Source organism: Brachionichthys hirsutus, chromosome 5 (assembly GCF_040956055.1).
Source record: "Brachionichthys hirsutus isolate HB-005 chromosome 5, CSIRO-AGI_Bhir_v1, whole genome shotgun sequence".
Taxonomy (NCBI): domain Eukaryota; kingdom Metazoa; phylum Chordata; class Actinopteri; order Lophiiformes; family Brachionichthyidae; genus Brachionichthys; species Brachionichthys hirsutus.
The window spans coordinates 9611870-9633422 of NC_090901.1; the positions used below are offsets into that span (position 1 = coordinate 9611870).

Sequence of the window (21553 nt, forward strand, 5' to 3'; positions counted from 1 at the left end):
GTTAATACATTCGCCTGCCCGATCAAAAAATCTATAAGTGGGAGGTTTGAACTCTTTATTACTGCAAAACCCTACAATTCACCTAAATCACAGATTGCAGATGTCTTCATCAAGATCAAGACATAAAATATTCAGTTCGCACCAGCCAAAAAAGAAAAAACAAAACACACACACACACAGCGGCTCAGCAATTTTAATAGTAATTATCGTGGCAGAGCCGAGGGAATGTGTCTCTGCTCCTGCGAGCCGGAATTGTCTCCGTCCTCTCTGATGGTTGAGTTGTTTCGATTAATGAAACACACAGGCCGTGCCTTATAGCTAGTATTTCACACAGAAACGTCATACAAGTCATGAGATCCCTTGATGTGTTAGTGGCCAAAACAAGCTGCTACTAGCATTCCTTTGATTGGTTTTAGTGATTTATGAAGGGCTGGAAAAACTCCAAGCTTATCCCCAGCCTTCCGTCTCGCCCCGCCTGTGGTTGCCATGTATGCATTATTTGTGTCTGCTTTTTTTTCAATTACTTGTCATAAAAGGTGCAATTATTATGACAGCAATCCATTGTGTGGGAGGCAATCTTCATCCTGATCGCGCCATTGCAATCGTTAATTTACTGCTGGTCTTCCTTCTCGTGCCGTTCCACAATCTCCGAGAGGCACCGAGCTCACTTGGGGAAATGGATAAAAATCTAAAGGGAAGGCGAGTGCTTGGCGAACGGGTGTTTGATGGATCAGGAAGCAGCCTGCTTTTACTGAAGCATCGGAGAGAGTGGGTGTTTCTTTTTTCTTTTGTCTTAAAATGAGAGCAGGAAAAAAAAAAGAACATCTGTGCTGCACTTGGACACACATATACCATAAATATGCAAGGCTGGAGTTTCATCTAACATGCAGTAATAGCAGCAATCTATTTTCTCTGCTCATCTTAGCACAGGTCTCCTGCACTACAGCCAGCCATTAATTAGTCAGAGGCAACGTGCGGCTGGTTTTGAGCCGCATCGAGATGATGGAACACCTGCTCATATCTCTGCTTTGCTTCTGTCCGAGGAATTCATTTGCATAGTTTATTTTTAGATGAATGTTTCTGAGACATTTTTCAAGGCTTTTAAATATTTTCCCCACAACTTTTAACATCACGCCGGGAAGGTGTGCACAACCTCTGTAGCTTCTGTTACCGCTATGGCTGCCCTGTTGCATCAGAAGTGCTCCTTTAAAATATACACTAACAGCAGCGGTGGAAGCTCATTAGTAATATATCTGCTATAGCAAAGATAGCTCACTTTGTTCAGGTAGTCAGCACCAAAGTGTCTTCCCTCCTTTGCTTTGAGTCCCTACTTATCGGCCGAAATTTTAAGTTTCATCAGTTCCGAGACAGTCAATTAAACATCCGAGCTCGCCGTCAGGTGGAGTCGGTCCAGAAAGATAAAACAGAACTGCTCCGTTGATGCTCCTTTTGCTCAGCTCTGTTCTTATGCGTTTGCACAAATGTGTGTGTGTTTGTTGCGAAGCAAACTTGCGTTTTCGTACATGAGAATTGTTCAGGTGCTTTCACTTTACGTGCACGGCTGTCCGTAGCCCAGCAGCTGCGATTCCTCATCCAAAAATACGGCAACTGCAGAATTGTGAGAAATTGCAGTGGTGGAGAAGTTTAGGAAGAAGTCACGGGGGAGAAGGAGAAAATGGGAATGGAGCCTGAAGATACGCTTTTGTGTAAGTAAGCATCCTAGGAAGGGTTGCCAGTGGAACCAGGTGGTGGTTCCCTGCTACTGGTGTTGGCCTTTCCCCCCCTCCTCTCACCCCCCCCACCCCCAATGGCCCGGATTCAGCCACATCTGACATGTCTAAACCCGCCAACCGGTTCTTATCCAAGAGAAAATGAATCTGTGTTCATGTGGGAGACGCGTCAGCTTCCCTCCCAAGCCTTTGCCACCGCCTGATTTGTCCCTGCCCTCTCCATCCTCCTCTCCACTCCACCAACCCCCTTCTGCTGCTGGAGGTGGAGGTGTGTTTCTGCTCTAATGAAGACCTGGGAGGAGAGGCCATTTCACACTTCATTCCCTCCGACACCCGTGATATGTTTCAGTATCTGCAGAGAGCGCGGGCTCGTGCTCGCTCGGTTTGGCTGCACCTTTTGTTGTGGGGGAAACAGGGAGTGTTAGAAACTGCCTGAAATTGGACATTGTGTTTGGCGGCGTACTCACAAAAGACAAACGTGTTAAAGCAAGGCGGACCGCGGCGCTCGCTGGAGATGTGTGGCTGCGGCTCATCGCATCGCACCGCACTGCCTGTGTGTTTGCTTTAATGAATTCAAATGAAGAATTCATATTGACACCAGGGAACGCCGTGACGTTCCAAGAGGTTTGTGGGAATTTTTCAGGACCACTGATTTTGTGAGTCAATAGTTTGTTGCTTTCTTCACAAGGGAAGTTGGCACTTCACTCTGGAGAGGCAGGAAACATGTAAATCTGGCAGCGTCGGCGTAACGACAGTTTATTTATCGCATCATCTTCTATACTTGACAACAGCTTAAAAGCAAATCACTGGAGGTCCTCTGACATTCATTGAAGCTCCATCGATCAATCTGCAAGTTTGAAAATGTCTTTCATTTCGTTCTATTCCCTCGCTCTCTCTCTCTCTCTCCAGTCATCGCTCATGCTCTCTTTATCAAATGAAGTGAAAAATGTCCTCCCAGATTCCTCCTTGGTGGCGTCTCATTTACAACGAGCACAAGGATGCTCTTGAAACAGTCAGTTTAGCATCATGACAATGCTTTCATTGTATTTTCTCTCTACATAGGAGGTGGAGTTGTGTCGATTCAACAGCCAAGAGAAGCTGGGGCTGACGCTGTGCTACAGGACGGATGAAGAGGAGGATGTGGCCATCTATGTCAGTGAGGTGAGAACACATTCCGCCATGCTTTTGCTGAAGTTGTTTCATTTTGTTGCTCTAATACCAGATTTAGAACTGCTGAAAAACTTTTTCAATATTAAAATGCTTGAGGCGCAGGGTATCTATGCGTATTCTAGCTTCCTTTTTATTCCAGTTCTTTGAAGTCATACATCTACACAGCGTACGCTCATAAGAATATCTCAATAAATGTGCTGTAGGTTTACAAAAATGTTTCATAATCGTCTTCCATTGTCTGATTGGTCAGGATTGCTATTTGTACCTGTTACCCGGGGTCGGGTGAAGTCATTTCAAAACTGAACTTCTTTATCAAATATAAATAGCATTATTGAACACTGGCTGGGTTCTGACTGTATGATTACACGAACACAATCCCTAGCAGGTCTCACAAACACACAAGCCAGAAGCAGATGCCTGTCAGCGTTTATCTCTAACACATGGGATGTACGCCCCTTCCTCCACTCTGTTAAACTCTCTTCACGATTTGCTCCAAGATAAGACGAAACCCTGCGAGGTGTTCGCTTCGGGCGCTGAGAGGAATCCAAATCACGGCGTCGATGCCTCCTGGCAACGTCTTTAAATGTTCGTGTTGCAAAATAAATCAGACTAAGCTGTGCGTTTTGCAGTTATGTGATATTTACAAGATGTGTTGGTGGAGGTGTTTTTTTTTGTTGTTGTTGTCTCACAGTACAATTATTAAAACATTCACACACAAATCAGCACAGCAATGACCAAAGCTGTGACTCAAACCCGGAACTTTCTGCTGTTTTGGCAAAGCCGTGATAAATTCCTAAGAGGATTATCAACTATTACGACTCTTCTATTTTCAGTATTCAGCTCTTGATGATTCAGAGTTCTGGTCATTGTCGGATACCTGCAGAAACATGACCTTTAAATTGCTGCGTTCCCTCCAGTCCTACCAGCGATCCTCTCTAGCGACTGCCCTTCCTGGTTTAATGAGTGCTCCTTCGCGTAGGAGTGGACTATCATGAAGATGGAGTGCTGAGGAGGCTCGCCGTCTCCAGTGATGCCTCCGGATAGGAGACAGTGAAATGAATGGCCCTGGGACGCCAATTGATTGACCTATGAAGGACAGTCCTGCCCCCCTTGTTCACTGGCATCAGTTACAGGAGGGGCAGGTGCATCGCGGTTACAGATTGTAAATGACAAATATGATGCAAAAGCCTGCCTGAATTTAACAAGCGAACGTTTGCTGTGGCTAAAATTGATTTTTTTTTAACTTCCTTTCATTTCCATTGTGTATCACAATATAATGGATAAATAATTCAAAAGAGGACGAGTGAGCGAGTAAAAAGAGTAAATTCCACGGCAAATAGCGCCACCAAATTTTCAAGCCACTCAGCAATTCTCTTGAAAGAAGATGAAAGGTATTTTCATGGCATTATTTTTTTGTCATCTGCCTTCACAGATAAGCCCAAACAGCGTCGCTGCCAGAGACGGACGCATCAGGGAGGGGGATCGCATTTTACAGGTATGACATGAGGCGCTCTCTCACGCCGGATCCCTCTAGATGAGCTCTGCCTTGGTTTAATAGGAAACTCTGCTTTTATTTTGTCTCACTCAACAACACAGTCTCCCTACAGTATATGCAAGCCCATTCATTTTTTAATGGCAGCGCATTAAAGGGGAGAAATGCCCCCCCTGGCTGTGTTAGTTACTAACTAAGCACCAACAGGGGGCTTTAAAAGTTCTGGTTCAGGACGGGACTGTGCTGCAACTTGCCGCCTCCCTCCTGTGGGACGTGCTGAGGCTGTTATTAGCCCCCGTAGCATCGTCTTCATGCCTCAGCTTCAGAGGCAGCTTTGTGGGCTGATGACTGGAGCGTGCTACTTGTGATGGTTTTAGGCTTGCAGCTTTACTGTTTTGAATGTTTGACGTTGGTATCAAACCATATACTTACGGATCTATATTATTCATGTCAGTAAAAATAGTTATTAGATATAAATATAATAAATAGTTTGAAACACTTCTGTTTTCATTCCTTTAAGGATATTTGTAGCTGAGTTGGAGTTAAGTGTTGAAGCTGGAGTAATGGATTTATTTATTTTGGACACTAAGTTATTCTTGAAACAATTACCTTTACTTTACTAGTCAGAAGAGAGAACAGCATTTCCATTGGTTTCAGTCAGGTTTGTCACACTTGATAAATATCCATTTGTAATGTTATTTTTACCAAATCTTGCAGGAAACATCAAGCTGTCACTTGTTTTACGCTAAGATCATTTGGTCTATCTTTATACGGCCTCCCAAGCACCAAACTGGAGAGAGCTTAGAAAGACATGTTCACTGATCTGGTGGAAATCCGATGGATGAGAACAAAGAAGCAACAAGCTCAAACAGACTTAAGAGGGGAGACCAGAGTCACAGCGTAAACTAGAAAAGCACTCAGAAAGCACAGACCTCCGCCGAGCAGCTCATTCCCCTCATAATTAGATTTACACCATCCACATGGTGATCTGGATCATCATCAAAATATTATAAATTGTTCTTCATACACCAACCATAAAGTGAATCAGCGTTTATGTGTATCTTTAACATATTTTTGAATCCGTAAATTGTGTTTTCAGTGTTAAAATGTAATATTATTTCCTACCGTCATTCTGGATCCGATCCAGATGAAATTCGGTCAATAATCAACCGAGAAATTGAGGAACAAATTTTGAAGCTCCATTGACTGCAATGTTACCGAAAATGTCAAACTGATCCAGAATCCAGGATCTCTTCTGGATCATCACCAAAATGTAATCATCTGTTCCTGGTAACATTCACAACATCTTCTGAAAACTTGATCAAAATCCGTCGGGAACCTTTTGAGTTATCTTGCAAACAGACGGATGGGCAAACAAACGCCGGCGATCACATAACCCCCCCGCCTCGGCGGAGGCAATAATACATGCAATAAACATCTGGTGCAACAACCATTCAGGAAGATGATGTCTTAGGTCCAGTATCGCGTTATGAAAGAGGAAAAAGGAATTAAAGAAATGTAAAAAGTAAGTAGTGCAAAGCAGTTACTAGGCGCAGGGGGAGGATTTATAAGCACCGTTGGTCTAATTGTCTGTGTTGGTTGTCATGTTTTGTATGACTGATTAAAGCCGGGTGAGGGTGTGTGTTTGCGGGGCCAGCCGGTACTCTGCAATATTATCCACTAGTGACAGGGTCATTACTCTGTCTGCAAAAAGATAAACGCCCCCGTCAGTGGCCAGTTAATTGTGTGGCTATACACCGCCGGAACAGAGCAGCTACTGTCCCGTTCATAATCACTGCTGGCTCCTGCTTCCTGTTACGGCTTGGCACAAAGCGACACGTTTATCATTGTAATTTTTTTTGTTTCTTTAAGACTTTTAATATTAAGAAAATTAAGGTGGGCCTCATTGTGTGACTTTGTGTTTGCCCTTATTATATTTTTGTTTGCACATGAATTAATCATTTTGGTTTTCATATTTGTACGTCATCCTCAGATCAATGGTCAAGATGTGCAAGACCGAGAGGAAGCTATGGCCGTGCTCTCCAATAGCAAATGCAGAAACATCGTGCTGCTGGTTGCCAGACCTGAGACGCAGGTTAGAAACGATCACACTTGCACTTTCGGTGCTGCAGGTTTAAGCTACCATGAGCGCAATACTGTTCCAGAAAGCACCCGACTCACAAATTACAGCCTCATAGGTTTCCCTTTTTTAATATACGTGCTCAAAGTAAGCAGTCTGGGGTGGCAACCACGCCCTTCCCCACCGACAAAACCACTCCTAATGGAAGCTACCGCTCAGGGACATCATGTTTTATTTTTATGTAGTGACACTGTAATTGACTTCCAACAGTAAGCCATAAAAGCTAATGGCATGCTAATGCGGAGTGAGTCTAGGCTCAAGGCCGATGGCGAATAAGTGAAAGGAGCGCGCCATAGTGCAGATGGACCAGAAGCAATAGTAGACTCTTTGTAATTAAAGTGTGTCTCTCAGTAGTAAATCTGAAGACCTCAGATATGGATCTCATTTAGTTCACATGGAGCAGACAAACAGATGATGGAAGGTGCAAAGCCGGTGGGTCAAATACGGCAGTCTCATATCCATTAAATAGTTCTGGCTTATTTTTAAGATTAGCGCGCATATTTTAAAGATCAGGGGCAGCATTGAGAAACAGTAAAACACCACAAACACACTGATGCTTGTAGTTTCTTATTTCATAGCCATGCTGGCTTTTTTTTTTTTTTTAAACCCCCAAAAGGGCATGCATTTAAAACATGCAACTCTTGTTTTAGAACGCTATGTCTCTCCAAGCCTTAGGCCACGATGGATAATGCTCGCCCTTTTCTCTCCCTCTCTCATATGCTCGTGATTTTCATTCACCCTTAGTTGGAAGATTCGTGGCTTGACGATGAGCACAGCGAGTTCCTGGAGCAGCTGAAGATGGAAATGCTGGAGGAGCAGCAGCGAGAGGAGATGGAATTGGCTGCGTTACAGGAGGACAAACAGGTCAGGCGGCAGCAAAATGTAAACTCTGTGTGAATGGTAGAAGTCTGTGGCGAAAGCATTGTTACGTGGAATGTTTCCTAGTAAAGTAAAAACAAAAACACCCTTAATCTAACCCCTCTACATGATTGAGAGACCATAGTATCCTGTGTGTAATGATCATACATAGGAATGGATTAATTGGATTATACCATTATTTACAGATATTATCAATCATATCTAGCCAATGGCAAATTTTGAATGCAAGTTCTCTTCGACTTTCGTTTCGCAAACACAAAAGGAAACAAGTCTCTTGCTCTTTGAAATTTTAATATAAAATTGTAATGATGATGATAAATATTTTTGGTAGGGGACTGTTCAACCAATATAATTCCAAACAGTAATAATCCTGATTTAAAATTCTGTTTTGTTTAAAGATATCGCACTAAAACAGAAACATACGGTAGATACTGAACTTCAAAGACATGTCAGAGAAGAAACAATCCCCAAAGTAGCGTAGCTCTATAACAGAGTTCTGTAAGACAACACATGTAGCCCTTCTGGACTTTCACATCTTTAACAACTCTTGAACGTTGGTGTTTTCTGATTTCTTTCCATAGAAAGGAAAGTATAAAAAAGGAAATTACACCAGGAAAGTCCTTTCAATGTTAATTACCATAAAATACATGTGCATAGAACACATGTCCTCACTTAACGACGGATTTGTGTTCCAAAGACCTTGTCGCAAAACTATTTAGTCGTTAAATGAAATCCCTATTGACCAATTTTTTGTGGTCACATTTTTTTAAATATTTGCATACATGTAGGCAAATTATACTGTATATATGTACACACTAACTCACAACTCTGCAGCCAGTGCATTACGCTCGTCATCACAGCAATTCCTTGTCGCTAAACACATACTTTAACATTTTGGAAGGCCAGTCGTAACTCCGAGTCGTCGTTGAACGAGTACGTCTTTAACCCTCTACCTACGGATGGTGAGGGCGCACCCGGCCATCACTACGGCCATAACACCAGCACCACCTGCTGGTCAAAGTCAGTCTCTTTGACCGGAGCGCCGGCGCCGGTTCTGCGTGTCTGGTGCATTATTACTGTAACGCCATAGACAACAATAGCCCTTTTGCCCTTTTGCTATAAGGGGTTAAGTGAGAACCAGCTGCACTAGGCAAACGTAAAATGGCCTTCGTGTATGTGATAAATGTATATCATGGTGTCTTGTTCATTTCAGAGAGCTGAAAATGACATGCCGACCTGCTCCACACTCCCTCATCATAAAGACAATTTCCTGAAAATTAGTGACAGAACTGAGAGCTCAGAGCAGAATGTCCTCACACACATCCAGAGACGTCTGTCCCAGTGTCTGAGAGACAATCGGGATGCTCACCACGCCACGCGATTGGAGGATAGAGAGGGTGACGATGACGATGAGACTGACGGTGATCGTTTCCAGCAACTTTTAGAGCTTAAGTGTCAGATCCGAAACAGCGGAGAGTACGACCTGTTCTACAGCCGCAGCAGCACCATTGAATGCAGCATGGGGGACCAGGGCGGCGTCCAGCACGAGCTACGGATGCTCAACGAGGAGCTGCGCAGCATCGAGCTGGAATGCCAGAGCATCATACAGGCCCACAACCTCCGCAATGGCCAGCAGTCGCCATCCGTGGCCCGACCTGCACCCTCAACCAAAAGCCAAAGCCCCCTTCGAAGTGATGCCACAGAAGGTAAACTGGTCGATATTAACGAGAGGCTGGAGAAATCGGACAAAGACAGCTCCAGTGCCTATAACACAGCGGAGAGTTCACGAAGCACTCCTCTGGCGATGGACCGCTCTCCGGAGCACTCGCTCCAGAGGATGGTTAGTCTCACCAACCAGAGGAACCTTTGCAGCGGCCTTGCCTCTGGCCCTCCTCTGAGCCCAACCCCGGTCCCATCATGCCATGCTCCAATCCCAGCCACAAGCAGCAGCCTCAACCACAGCAATCCTTCCAAGACAAACAGGAAACCTCAAGCGGAGGAGGAGAGCGGGATGAAATTAGAGCCAAGTGCTTCCCAGAATCCATACTTCTCTCCATCCTGCACTTCCCAACAGAGGCAAATCAACATCCCGGCTCATGCCCGCCACTACCAGAGCTACATGCAGCTGATCCAGCAGCGCTCAGCCGTAGAATATACTCAGAGCCAGCTCAGCCTGCTCAGTGTCTGCAAAGAGCCCCAAAGGCCCATTGATGAGCCTAAGATGGAGTGGAAGGTCAAGATCCGCAGCGACGGCACGCGCTACATCACCAAGAGGCCAGTCAGAGACAAGATTCTGAGGGAGCGGGCCCTAAAGATTAAAGAAGAGCGCAGCGGCGGAATGACAACGGATGATGATACATTGAGTGAAATGAAGATGGGGAGGTACTGGAGCAAAGAAGAACGAAAGCAGCACCTGGTCAGAGCAAAAGAGCAGCGGGAAAGACGGGAGTTCATGCAGCGTAGTCGGCTGGAAAGCTTGAGGGAAAACCCTCAGAGCAGCAGCGAGGGCAAAAAGGAAGTGAGCATCATCGAGCTCAGCCACAAGAAGATGATGAAGAAACGCAACAAGAAGATCCTGGACAACTGGATGACCATTCAGGAGCTCATGACTCACGGTGCTAAGGCCCCCGAGGGAGCCAAGGTGCACAATGCCTTCCTATCAGTCACTACTGTATAAAACACGCAGACGTTCTACCCCTGTGGTATACTATACTTGCCTCGTTCAATGTGGCATTTTTTTTATGAGGACAATAGGAATATTTTTCACAGTTTGTACCCCCCCCCCCCAAAGAATTTATCAGTGATATCCTGGCATTTTTCTTCATGTTTTTCAGCATTGTTTTTCACATCTCTATATGCGTGTAGCATTTTTGCTATAACATTCTTAGTATATAATTATTTTATTACTTTGCTGTATACATGTTTAAATCTTTTAAATTCTATTTTCATATTTGTGTTTTAAACATGTTTGCCCTAATAGTTGCATGAACATCTTAAGAAAAGTCAATGATTTATTTTTATTTTTTTGCTGGTTGCAACACACAACAAATCAGCGGATCTCCTGCCTTTCAACAAGATGTTTTGATGCTACTTTTATAAGCTGATCTCATCATTTAAAGATGAAATCAATGTCAGTATTGCACAACACTCGGAATACAAGTACATGTCAACCAACATGTACACGACACATTCCAATCATGGTACTGTAAAACTTGCACCTATTAGGTGTGAAAGAATAACGACGGCAAGAAAATCCATCATCTAAAATGTACAGAATTGAAATAAATCCAGCGACCTCAACGTTTCAGCTGAATATCGCATCTTTGAGAGACGCATCCTAGAGGTTTCAGATAAAACTGTTGATATGAGTAAAACTTTCAAAGTCATTTTTTTATCATCAGCAGGATTTATAAAGGAATCTTAAAAGTTTGTTACCTCATGGCATAGTGAGACGCCACTTTTCTTACACGACTGCAAGCAGGAAGCTGCTAAATCTCCACCTTGTCGACACGGGGATTATGTACTACAAGATTTGAAAAGCGTTTTAGATTTTTTTGTTAGGATGTTTCTGTTGAAACAAACAAACAGACTCAAAACCAGTGCTGCGGCTTTTTTCTTTTTTGCAGACTTTGATACAAATATTTTATATTAAGTTTTATTTATATTTTTATTTTCCTTCTGCATATTCAAAAACAGATGTTGAGATGTTCATAGCTTTTTTCATACCAGTATTTTTCCACACATTTTAGTCTCCTCATGCAACTTTACCTTAGCATTGCCTTAAAAGCAGAAACGGAACACCAATTCAAGACACAAGCTGTTCTTATTCATGCAGTGTACAATTTGAGTTTTAAGTAACTGGAAAAACAAATGGATATTTGATAGTGGTTCAAGAATTTAGTTTGCAGTCACATTAAACTTTTGTTAGGATGGCTGCCACTGATCAGGCCGCAGCACATGAAATCATCGAAACACTAACCTGGAGAAGTAAATGGGTTTGGCATTATCAAAAGATCTTATTGTTCAGTTACATGTACAATGTACTCATTCCAAATGCTTCGGTTTTACCTAAAATATTGTAAATTTGACATTTTAAACCCTGTATTTGTTTGGAGTCAATGTTAATGGTCTAATTTTGAGTAATGCGTAGTTGGCACATTTGTAGCTTGGTAAAATGTGTGATGATGGTGATATTTGCAAAAGAAATGCTAATAAATTATTGTTTTTTGGTAAAACAAAATCTATATATATACCACTGGCTCACGTTTTATATTAAATTCTTTGTTCGTTCTGTTTGGATGAACAAAACTTCTTTTTTCTTGGTGACAGGTACTTGATCCATTATAATAATAATTAAAACACATGGATTGACACGGAGGATTCTTGAATAGCCGCATCACATTACAAGGATTCAGCACACTGATCCTTAGCTGCCTTATGAATTGTGTGTGAACAGCTGGAAAAGCTATTGCAGTTCGCTGTTTGTTAACAGTCAGTCTACTCAGTGAAACAGAATTGATTCACTGAGCAGACCTCATATTTCCTTAAGTGGCTCTCTTCTTTTCTCTCTTCTCTCAATAAGTGATTAAACAGAAGGGGATTTCAATTAAAGCCGCCTTCTACTCGGATGACTTTGCGTTCATTAAAATGCACCACGCCAGTTTATCATCGCACATTGTCATGGTGGTGGAGCTGCTGGTTTACGCCGGTCTCTGTTACATCCACTTAAGTATAATATATATATAAAGGAAAATGTCTATCTGTTCTTATTAAACATGCTTTCCATTGAGTAGAAACTAATTTATCAATGGAGATTTTATTTTATTTTTCTTAAGATGAGTCTTACTTCTTTCATATTTCCAGTTTAATGAGTGTAATGGCGCTTCTTACAAAACAAAGATGTCATTGCTCAGGCTGTAGCACCAGGAAATAATGTCTTATTGGCATCTGCTTAAATGTATCAGACTGTTTTATAATGTCAAGCTGGCCAGCAAGCATCTTCCGTTTCCATCGCAGTCGCAGCTTTAAAAGCATCTCCATTTAAACGGCAACAAAACATTCACATCCGAATTAGCACTAAAAAGCACCTCCTGCCTTACCCGGAGTCTATTTTCCCCTCCCCTCGTTTGAAAATACTCTTTGGCACCATTAAGATGCCAATGAAAAGCCACAGAGGACGAAATGGCCAGAGTCGGACCAGCCAGCTAATTAAGTTCATCCCTGTTCCCCTGAAAGTCAGTCAGGTGTAATTAAAAAGGAGTCTGTGACAGCCGTGGCATTTGTCAGAGCGAGCCAGCAGTTCAAATACCAGTACTGAGAGAAATGTCAAACAGATTGCAGTGGCTCATCCCCTCTTCAATGCGACACTCGCTCACACACACACACACCCGTCGCCTCTATTATGAATGTTTACTGATGACCTTTAGGATTCTTCAATCCGCAAAAACCGCAAATGCTCTCCCATTGTTCATGCAGGGAGGCCCGTATGTACTGACAGTGTGGTCCACTTGACACCTGCTGATCTAATCAACTTCATACAGCGCCTCTCTCTGGATCTCAGAGGCCCTTAAGAAACTTAATTGCATTGGATCATTTTTTATCTGTGTCTATTGAAGAAATTGGTAATGCATTGATCGCTAGTATCGCGGGATGGCTGGCCGTGTAATGCCAGATGTAGAGTGGTGCACGCACGCCGGGCCGGCGTCCTGCTGAGCCAGCTGCAGCCGTCATCGAGCTCGAAGACACTTACAAGCGTTGGTCGATGATTACGGTGCATGAAATCACTCAAACATCCCGACGTGAAATTTTTATCATGAACTTCTGTTCTAACCTGAGGAAGAGCCCGCTCTGTGTTAGCGGAAGGCTTTAAGCTAAACTCTAACATCAGCATGCTAATGTTAGTCAATTAGCACAAAAGCACAGTGCAGCTGAGGCTGGTGGGAGCGTCTTCTGCAAGATTTGGGACAATTAAAAATCAGGTTGCTGGAATGTTTCTCTTGAAAGAGGCATTTTAACTGAAATGGCAAACAGTAATGGAATCAGTGTTTTTGCTCAGATGTTTCTCTACTCTCTCAATGAACTTTGGAGAACGATGCTGGCCCGAGAAAAACATTTCAGTTGCTGAAAACATTCACCAATGCCTGCTCAGTAAAACAACAACAACAACAACACCTCAGCTTGATGAAAATTAGCAAATTCACTCATCCAGTATCTCACCAGGCAAAAAAGAAACTGCTTTATGGTTTTATGTGTCTACAGCCAACTCTGAATAAAATAGAAAAGTTCAACATCATGTCTAATCATCACAGCTCTGTGTATTTAAATATGGAATGTTAAGTTGCCAAGTCATTTATTATTGTTGTGAAACATTTAGACCTTTTTTTAATCCTTTTTCTTTTTTTTTTTGCTTTTTTGTCGTTCCATTTTCACCTCAACCCAATGCATTACAGAACTATTATACAAAAACCTGTGAATATTTCAGAGCGTAATTAGAGCTCTAATTGCAATTCATTATTCATAAAATGGGTGAACCAGACTGCAATGCGTACTGCAAGGGTATTGGAGATGTATTGTTGGGATTCCAATTAGAATATGTATAATACGCCTTACAACACATTGTAATGCTGTTAGGCCTAAAGACACCTATGCTATTATATTATTCATAGGTGCATATTGCTAATTTTAAAAGCTGTAATACCTGGTGGTGGAAATTTGATATCTGCGTCATTAAAATCAGAGTATTAGTGTAATTAGACAACAGGTTTACTGGTGAATTTTGCAGTGTTAACAAACAACGACAACAAAAACACAACATAACTACTTGTCACGTTTAATTTGTGTGCTCCAGACAAAATGACCCCCATTCCAGACGTGCCTTAGAAATCATGTTTCCATGGAAACAAAAAAAAGGATAATCCGTACAATGTTCCAGACTTCTAAATGCACACCACCTTCATTATACAGGAATGGTTTGGCGAGGCTAATATAAATAGTTTGATTTATATATTGTCTATAAACCCTGCACCAGCTCCGCCTCCCCAGCATGAAGGGGTAAACTGATAATATCTCCCTGCTGCTTTCACTAAGCCTCCAGGGTGGCAATGATGGACGTATGTGCGGCCAACCATGCAAACTGTGTTTGACACAATTGTCACCCTCGCCGCTTTGTTTGCTCATCATCTCTATGGTCCATCCGACCATTAATATTCCTGCAAAGTCTCTGTGAGCTGTGGTGGGCCAGGGTTCATGTCTAACAGAAATGATCGAGTGTGAGAATTAATAAATGAAGTCCGGCATACTGTTTCAGTAGATTGGTTCAGTCTCAGCACACAATAGTGGCTGAGACGAGGAGGCCTTCATTAGTCATGGTGAGCTCATCACCTAGTGCGCTATTTAATGAAATCGTAACGCGTAGAGTGCGAAGTGGACTTGTATCGCTGCACTCCCGCCGTTATCCGGATTGATTCAGTGCAGCGTCGAGTAGCAGGAGATTTTTTGTTTTAGTTTAGTTGCATTCTTGGTCATGAGACCTGCTTTTAGAGTAATGAGAATCTTGCCAGGAGGGCTTGGTGAGAGCTCGGGGGCATTATGAATGTGTCTGAAGTGCTTACTTTCCATTGGAAAAAAGGTGCTGAGTATAAAAGAAAATCTTGCCTGAGCAGTCTTCAGTGAATCCCACCTGTGACTATGATTGGGAAAATCTCAGCAGCAACTTAAACGGAGGCCACATGTCTTAGGATTTCACAGAGACAGCACACATACTCAGCTTTGGTGTGTGTTACCACCGGGATGGGCAGAGAGTCAGAACAGGCTGACATAGATAATCCCTTGCATCTTTAACTGATTATTCCAATGGTGGGCATCAAGATAGTGCAAATTTCATGACACGATACAAATATCCCAAACTGTGATACCCCTTCATAACAATCACACAATGCACTCTGCAGTCCACTACCACCACCAGCGTTCAGCCTCCATTGAGGGACACCGAGTATATTTTCCATCACTGAAGAGTCCAAGCAGACAAAACCTTCTGGCAAGGTAATAATAATCACACCTTATCTGCTGCAATAAACATCTACCTACAATTGAATTTGAACCTGTTAACCTTCTCGCTGTGAGGCAACAGCACCATTACTGCGCCACCGCGCTCCCCTGATTAGCTAGAAGAAGAAAAAATTAATGTAGAAATATTTGCGACATGAAATTTGCACCATGTTTGGAGCTGTGTATTTTTCCAAATTGAACCACTCCGAACATCATCTTTATTAGGATGTGCAGCCATTTACTGTGTTTAATCATTTGACATTTCTTGGGAAGGGTTGCCAACAACACAAAAAGCGAATGTCCTTCCTGCAAATGATTAATTGCACTCCCTTTGAGGTGAGCTGTAATTGTACCACTGACCAAGGGAGGCTGGTGAACAGTGGAAGTGAATCCAAAGGGGAGGGTGATGCAGTTGACTACACAGCCGGGTCTTTCTCACAGTAACTGACCTTGAGGCTGGAGTGTCCCATCATATTTTATTGCAGTGTGCTACAAAAGTCTAGCAGGTTTAATGATTCATGGGAACTGATTTGATAGTGCTTTGCAGACCATTTGACAGTGCTGGGCTTTGTCATGAAAAGAGACTGCGGCGGAGGAGTGGCTATACTGCCACTCAGGGTAACTGCTGCTTCAAATAGCTTTACATGTCAGAAAGTCAAGTTTGATGCGACTTCAGCTTCACCATCAAACAGTGAGCCCCTTTTTAGAGGGGAAATAGTTGCATCCATTAGTGCATGCCTGACGCATTCAAGGAGTAACATTTGGAGGAGACGTGGAGCTATATATCTGCTGCTCCTGCAATTCCATTAGTTTTAGTATCATTCCATTCCAGTCAAACACCATGCTCGTTCAATAACCGTAGTCGTCGAATCCTCATTAGGAGTAACACCACAGCCATACAAGGCTGTCATCCCAGTCTACCCGTTTGAATATCCTGCACGGCTCGCTGGGCAGCTGCAGCATGCATGGACTCTAACGGCCAGATGAGCTAAATGTAGCTCAAAATTCGATTTGTCTCGGTTGAGACGTAAATTATTTGAGTGTGTTCAGTCAGTTTTTTATTATTATTTGTTTTGCATGAAGAATTAAAAAGAAAAGCATTTTAGTCCTGCTCTAAATCAAACATTGCATCTTTGCTGTGATATCATCAGTTCAGGTGTGCCTTCTGTTTGTTTGTCTGTTCTCTTCTTAGGATATGAGCACAGAGAAAACAAAGAATGGCATGATTGAAATTGCTTTTATGTTGCAATGCAGTACATTCATATTTATTCTGGTAAGCAGTCGTAGCCATGTATTTAGGAGATTGGTGTGCACAGCAATTACAGAGGGGGGGTGATTTTCATTATCTTAAGTGCATGCGATTTTGTTGAGGCCAGCAGTTTTAGAAAACAGGAAGCATCTATTATGGGAAATTTGCTCATAAGAGCTTCTGAAAATGTAAGTCAAGACTCTGATCAGGCGTCGCTGTGAGGAAATTAGGCTATTAGTCACAGTTACAGACCAGAATACAGACAAAATTAGAATTCAGTCATAAGAAGGTTTGCTGTCTGTTTATGCTTGTTGACATCGGTCCCAGTATAAGAGGAGAACTGCTTCTGCTTTTCGCCATCAGGGTAAATTCAAGGTCATTACTGAAATAGGATGAAGGCTGAGTTAGATTATCTAAAGACTGAGTTTACCGAAGTGTTTGTTGGCTTGAAGGGTGAAAATTTCACGTCCATCCAGCTGTTTTCTGTCTCTGCCGACTGGAGGCGAGGCTGATAGATGCAAATGCAGAGGCAGTCAAAATCAAAATCAAAATCTATCAGACTACTTTCACAAAACATATGCTAATATGAATTAATCTAGATAAACCGGTGTTTGTCGATTCAGACGATGTGGAGGTGAGCAGCACGCAAACGTTCAGACTCTGTATCTGCTAACTCTGCTTGATTTGATAAGCTGTCAGATAAGGAAATAGTTATTGTCCTTGTAGCCAATACATAAAGTTTCATGTAAAAGGAAAGTCTTGACCCAGAATGTGCCTGTTTAATGTGGCACACTGTAAAAAATCAAAGTTATACATAATTATATACATTTTAGAATCAAATTGTAAAAGCTATACCGGTAATATAAAAAAGCCGAAGTAATTTAAATTGCTCATAGAACACTGAAAAAAAATGCGCCGAACCCTCAGAGGAGAGAACACTTCTTTGTGCTGAAGACTTGACTTGACTGAAAACATCATCATCAAGTAAGAGTATGAAAAAAGCCAAGAAATAAATTCTCGTGGAGTTTTGAGAAGGTGATGTCGCTTGATTTGAATTGAGTGTTCAAATAACTTAATGAATTCCACCGGATGAGAGGAGAGATTAAGTCGTGTTTGAAGGCGCTCCAGTTCCCGGACACACTTCTGCTTTACTGCACCAAAACCAAGACGAGACCTTTAAAGACCAACGGATGATCATTTTGTAAGTCAGTATTTTGATTCAAGAGACTGTAATTCAATCTGCGAATGCATTTAGAGATATCAGGTGGCGCCTTCAGAGCCACAAAGGGAAGAGCACCGGCGCTGAGGATTTAGGTGAAGAACAAAAAAATGTTATCTGCATGATTCAGTGCCCACGTGGTTAAAGATAAAAGGTGAGACATCCCATTCCCTTAAAGAGCACGCTGGCGGAGCATATGGAGCGCCATTACGAAGAAAGATGTAACAATAATCTGTTGTCAGACATTCCAGTGAAATGCAGCGGCTCATTTTATCTTTATTTGCTCAGTCGTAATTCAAGGCCGCTGAGATGTTATTATCCTCATTCTCACAAAGATGCTGCTTGGTTTTCTGTGTTGAATGTCAATGTGTTGAAAGTTAGCCGCATGTCCGACACAGATGAATTCCCCCCCGTACTCGTTCAACATCAGTTAAAGATGTTTTTGGTGCTGTCTGAACCCATCAGTTCATAAAAAAAGATAATTCACACTCCAGAGTTTTCTGTTCATATTACTGTATATGGAAAATGGGAATCTTTTACTGGAAACAAAAATATTTTTGTTTTATACATTTTGCGGTGATTCATCATTGGCACAAGATACTGCTGCTCTCAAATATGACAAGTAGTTGTGCCATCAAAGGCTTAATGGCGTTGCTCGCAGCTTTAAATCCTATAGAATAAGCAGACTGGGTTGCAGCGTACTTAAAAATGATAGTCGGCTGTAATGTTCTCTGTTATCTCAGCCCTCCATCTCTCGCTCATGGATGACAATGCTCACCTCATTTTGCTCTACAGAGGTCTTTTAAGCATATTTTAAATTAGATTCCATTCAACAGTGGAAGCTGAATGGCTCGGGCAATAATTCTTTTGATCATCAGATACACAAGGGAACCGGATAGCCATTCATGCCTGTTCGTATTGTCGGAGCGGTGTGTCGCATTCATTTTACCGTCGAGCCACAGGTCTCGGTGTTTTGTTCAAATACGTACATCCTGTTGAATTTCTAATCTGTTATTTTCTGAGAATTAAACCGCACATTTGGGATATTAGACGCAGGAAACAAAAGTAGGCTATGGTAAATCATTTGATTTAATCACAAAGGATTGTTATATGAGACAATGAATAAATGTACAGCTTTACAGATCTGAAATTAGATGAGATATATAGACTCTTTAAAAATACATTTCTTGCTTTCTATATTTTCTCATTTGAAGTAAAGGAAATATGAATATTTTTAAATAAAGGACCCTGTTCCTGCTATGAGTTCGGACTGCTAATGCCATCTAGTAGCACAGTTTTGTTTTACTGCTTGTTGGATTTAAAAACGATTCATTCTTTGAGTTCAAATTAACGATGTAGCGATGCGAGTTCGGTGAAGTAACTATATACCGGCTAAATCTGACTTTTATTTTCCACACATGACACAAATCCAGTTGCCCTGAGGGAAAGTGCTGCATTTGAGCAAAACTATCCAGTGTCCCTGTGCTGTTTGTGGCTGGTAAACAAGAAGTGTTGTTGTACTGACTCTGCAGAAAAACAGAACACAAGCCAAAAAATGATCATTCTTTTGCCAGGTTGGATGCTGATACCGGACTAAAAAGGCCTGGCGTGGAATTAACGTTGAGATTCAATCCAAAAATGTTCAGTTGGGCTGAATTGATTGCTCTAAGCAGGTCAGTCAAAAGTCCTTCTCTCCACACTTGTATAATGTTTTAAAAATCCTCCACGAGTTTCACTCTCATTTGCACCTTATCTGGAACAGGCCTGATGGTTAATCACTGAGATGATGCTGACAGAGATGGAGCATCCTTTCCATACATGGTCATAAAATAACAGTTTGAAATTTCAAAAGCTTTTAATTACTCTCTAATCTTTTCTTCCACCTTTGCACAAACTATTTGCGCACTGCAGGTACTCTTCCTTATTATTATCATCATTATAATTTGTTTTAGTTCTTCCTATGTGTGACCAAGTCACAATGTAATTTATGGGCTGTAATCTCCAAGCATAAATTTGTCTAAACTCCACCAGAGTTCAGGTTACAATGACAGTCTTATCAGCCAAACCGCATAATGAGGGAAAAAAATCTAGAATGGAACAATGTAGATAAAGTCAGCTCAAGCAATCCCCAAGGGGAGAAGTGGATGTAAATGAAAGGAATAGCCCATGGAACTCAATAAGATGTTGCAGCAGACGATGTGACACCTAGCTGCGTCTTTCAGTCGAGTGATGTGCAGATTGTTGCATCTCGTACTCCCATGCTCATTATTAAGCTCCTGTTTTAAGCGGGCATGCACACAAAAACAGCATTTTCTTTTATCAGCTCTTGCTGATGCAATAATACTTCAGAGTCTGACATATCTTTGTGCATTATGGTTGTGCATTATGGGGCTCGTAGCGTGGTGAAAATGAAATGCATTTAGCAAATAAAAAGCTATGAATTCTGGTGCCCATTGTATCAACACAAAGATGGCAGGTGATGAACATGCATCAGACACGCATCAGACACTATTGTAGGGGTTGTTTTTTTACCTCATGCTCAAAGGTCGGGGATGAGATTCTAACCCAACTGCATAAAACAGGTAAAGTTATGACATTTCCACACCTGCAAATGTGTTTTAATTTTATTTACGTATGCACTATTATTCTGGTTAGATGATCTACTGAATTGTAGAAAACAAACATATTATTCCATGCATTTTGTCCTTGGCTTCGACGACTGCGCTGTATTTGTTTAATAGATGAAACAGTCTATCTTTTTTTGGGGGGGGGGAGGCCGGGGAAGCTTATATGGATGACAGGAATCAAATACAGCCATAAATGGGAGGGGAAAATGTGCAAATTAAATTCACCTGTCAGTCCACATCATTTTAAGGTCTGTTATTGTGAGTATGCATCAAGACTCCGCCACACAACAATATCTGAGGGTATTTAGACTTGTCTTCATTGAAAGGATGCAAGCAGGCTTAATCAATCCAGGATATATTACGATGATATATCTGCAAATATCGCTGGCATAGAAGTCACGGATGCTGCACACGCATTGTCTCTTTTGATTTGTAGCTCTGTAGGTTGAGGCAGTGAGGTTTACACAAAATCGTTGCGTCCCTTATTATAAATCGTGACTATGAGTGCTGGCCCATATTTTCCAAACACCGGTGCTTGAGTCTTGTCGATACGAAGTCAACGAAGCTGTGACTAGCAAGATCCCTCCTTGCAGTCTTTGATGGAAAGATATAAAATATTCATTTTACTGTCTGTGGCTGTCTTTTATTTGACGTGGGCTGTCAGCCTTCTAATAATCTTCCTGCGTTTTGTCTCATTTGTGTGCCTCCATCGAGGTGCCTGTAATCTCCTTTATTATTAATCTCACAGAGCAGAAATGTCACACACTCAGCATCATTTAATTTTTGTTTACCAGCCTTCCCATTTCGCCCCCCCCCCCCCCCCCCCCATAAAGCCAACCCACTGGAGCCACACAAGCACGATCCACCCCCAAAGAATAGTCCTTTCATTCTGTCTGGAGATTGAGAATATAAATTCACATCTATAGTATCCCTGCCACACGCCCCTCTTATCTTTCCCCCTAATGGATCACAGCAGCAATTGAATATTGTCTGTGAATGTG

General features: G+C 42.1%; 1 protein-coding gene across 1 annotated transcript in view; it reads left to right on the top strand.

Annotated features, from left to right (window-relative positions):
* Nucleotides 1-10088, top strand: part of LOC137893861 (PDZ domain-containing RING finger protein 4-like) — an 81277-nt gene extending 71189 nt beyond the window's left edge. Inside the window, exons 5-9 of the mRNA XM_068739308.1 lie at nt 2793-2891; nt 4333-4395; nt 6386-6487; nt 7277-7407; nt 8627-10088. Coding sequence (XP_068595409.1) covers nt 2793-2891; nt 4333-4395; nt 6386-6487; nt 7277-7407; nt 8627-10088 — 1857 coding nt within the window. The remainder of the gene's footprint in view (nt 1-2792; nt 2892-4332; nt 4396-6385; nt 6488-7276; nt 7408-8626) is intronic.
* Nucleotides 10089-21553: the final 11465 nt, after the last annotated feature.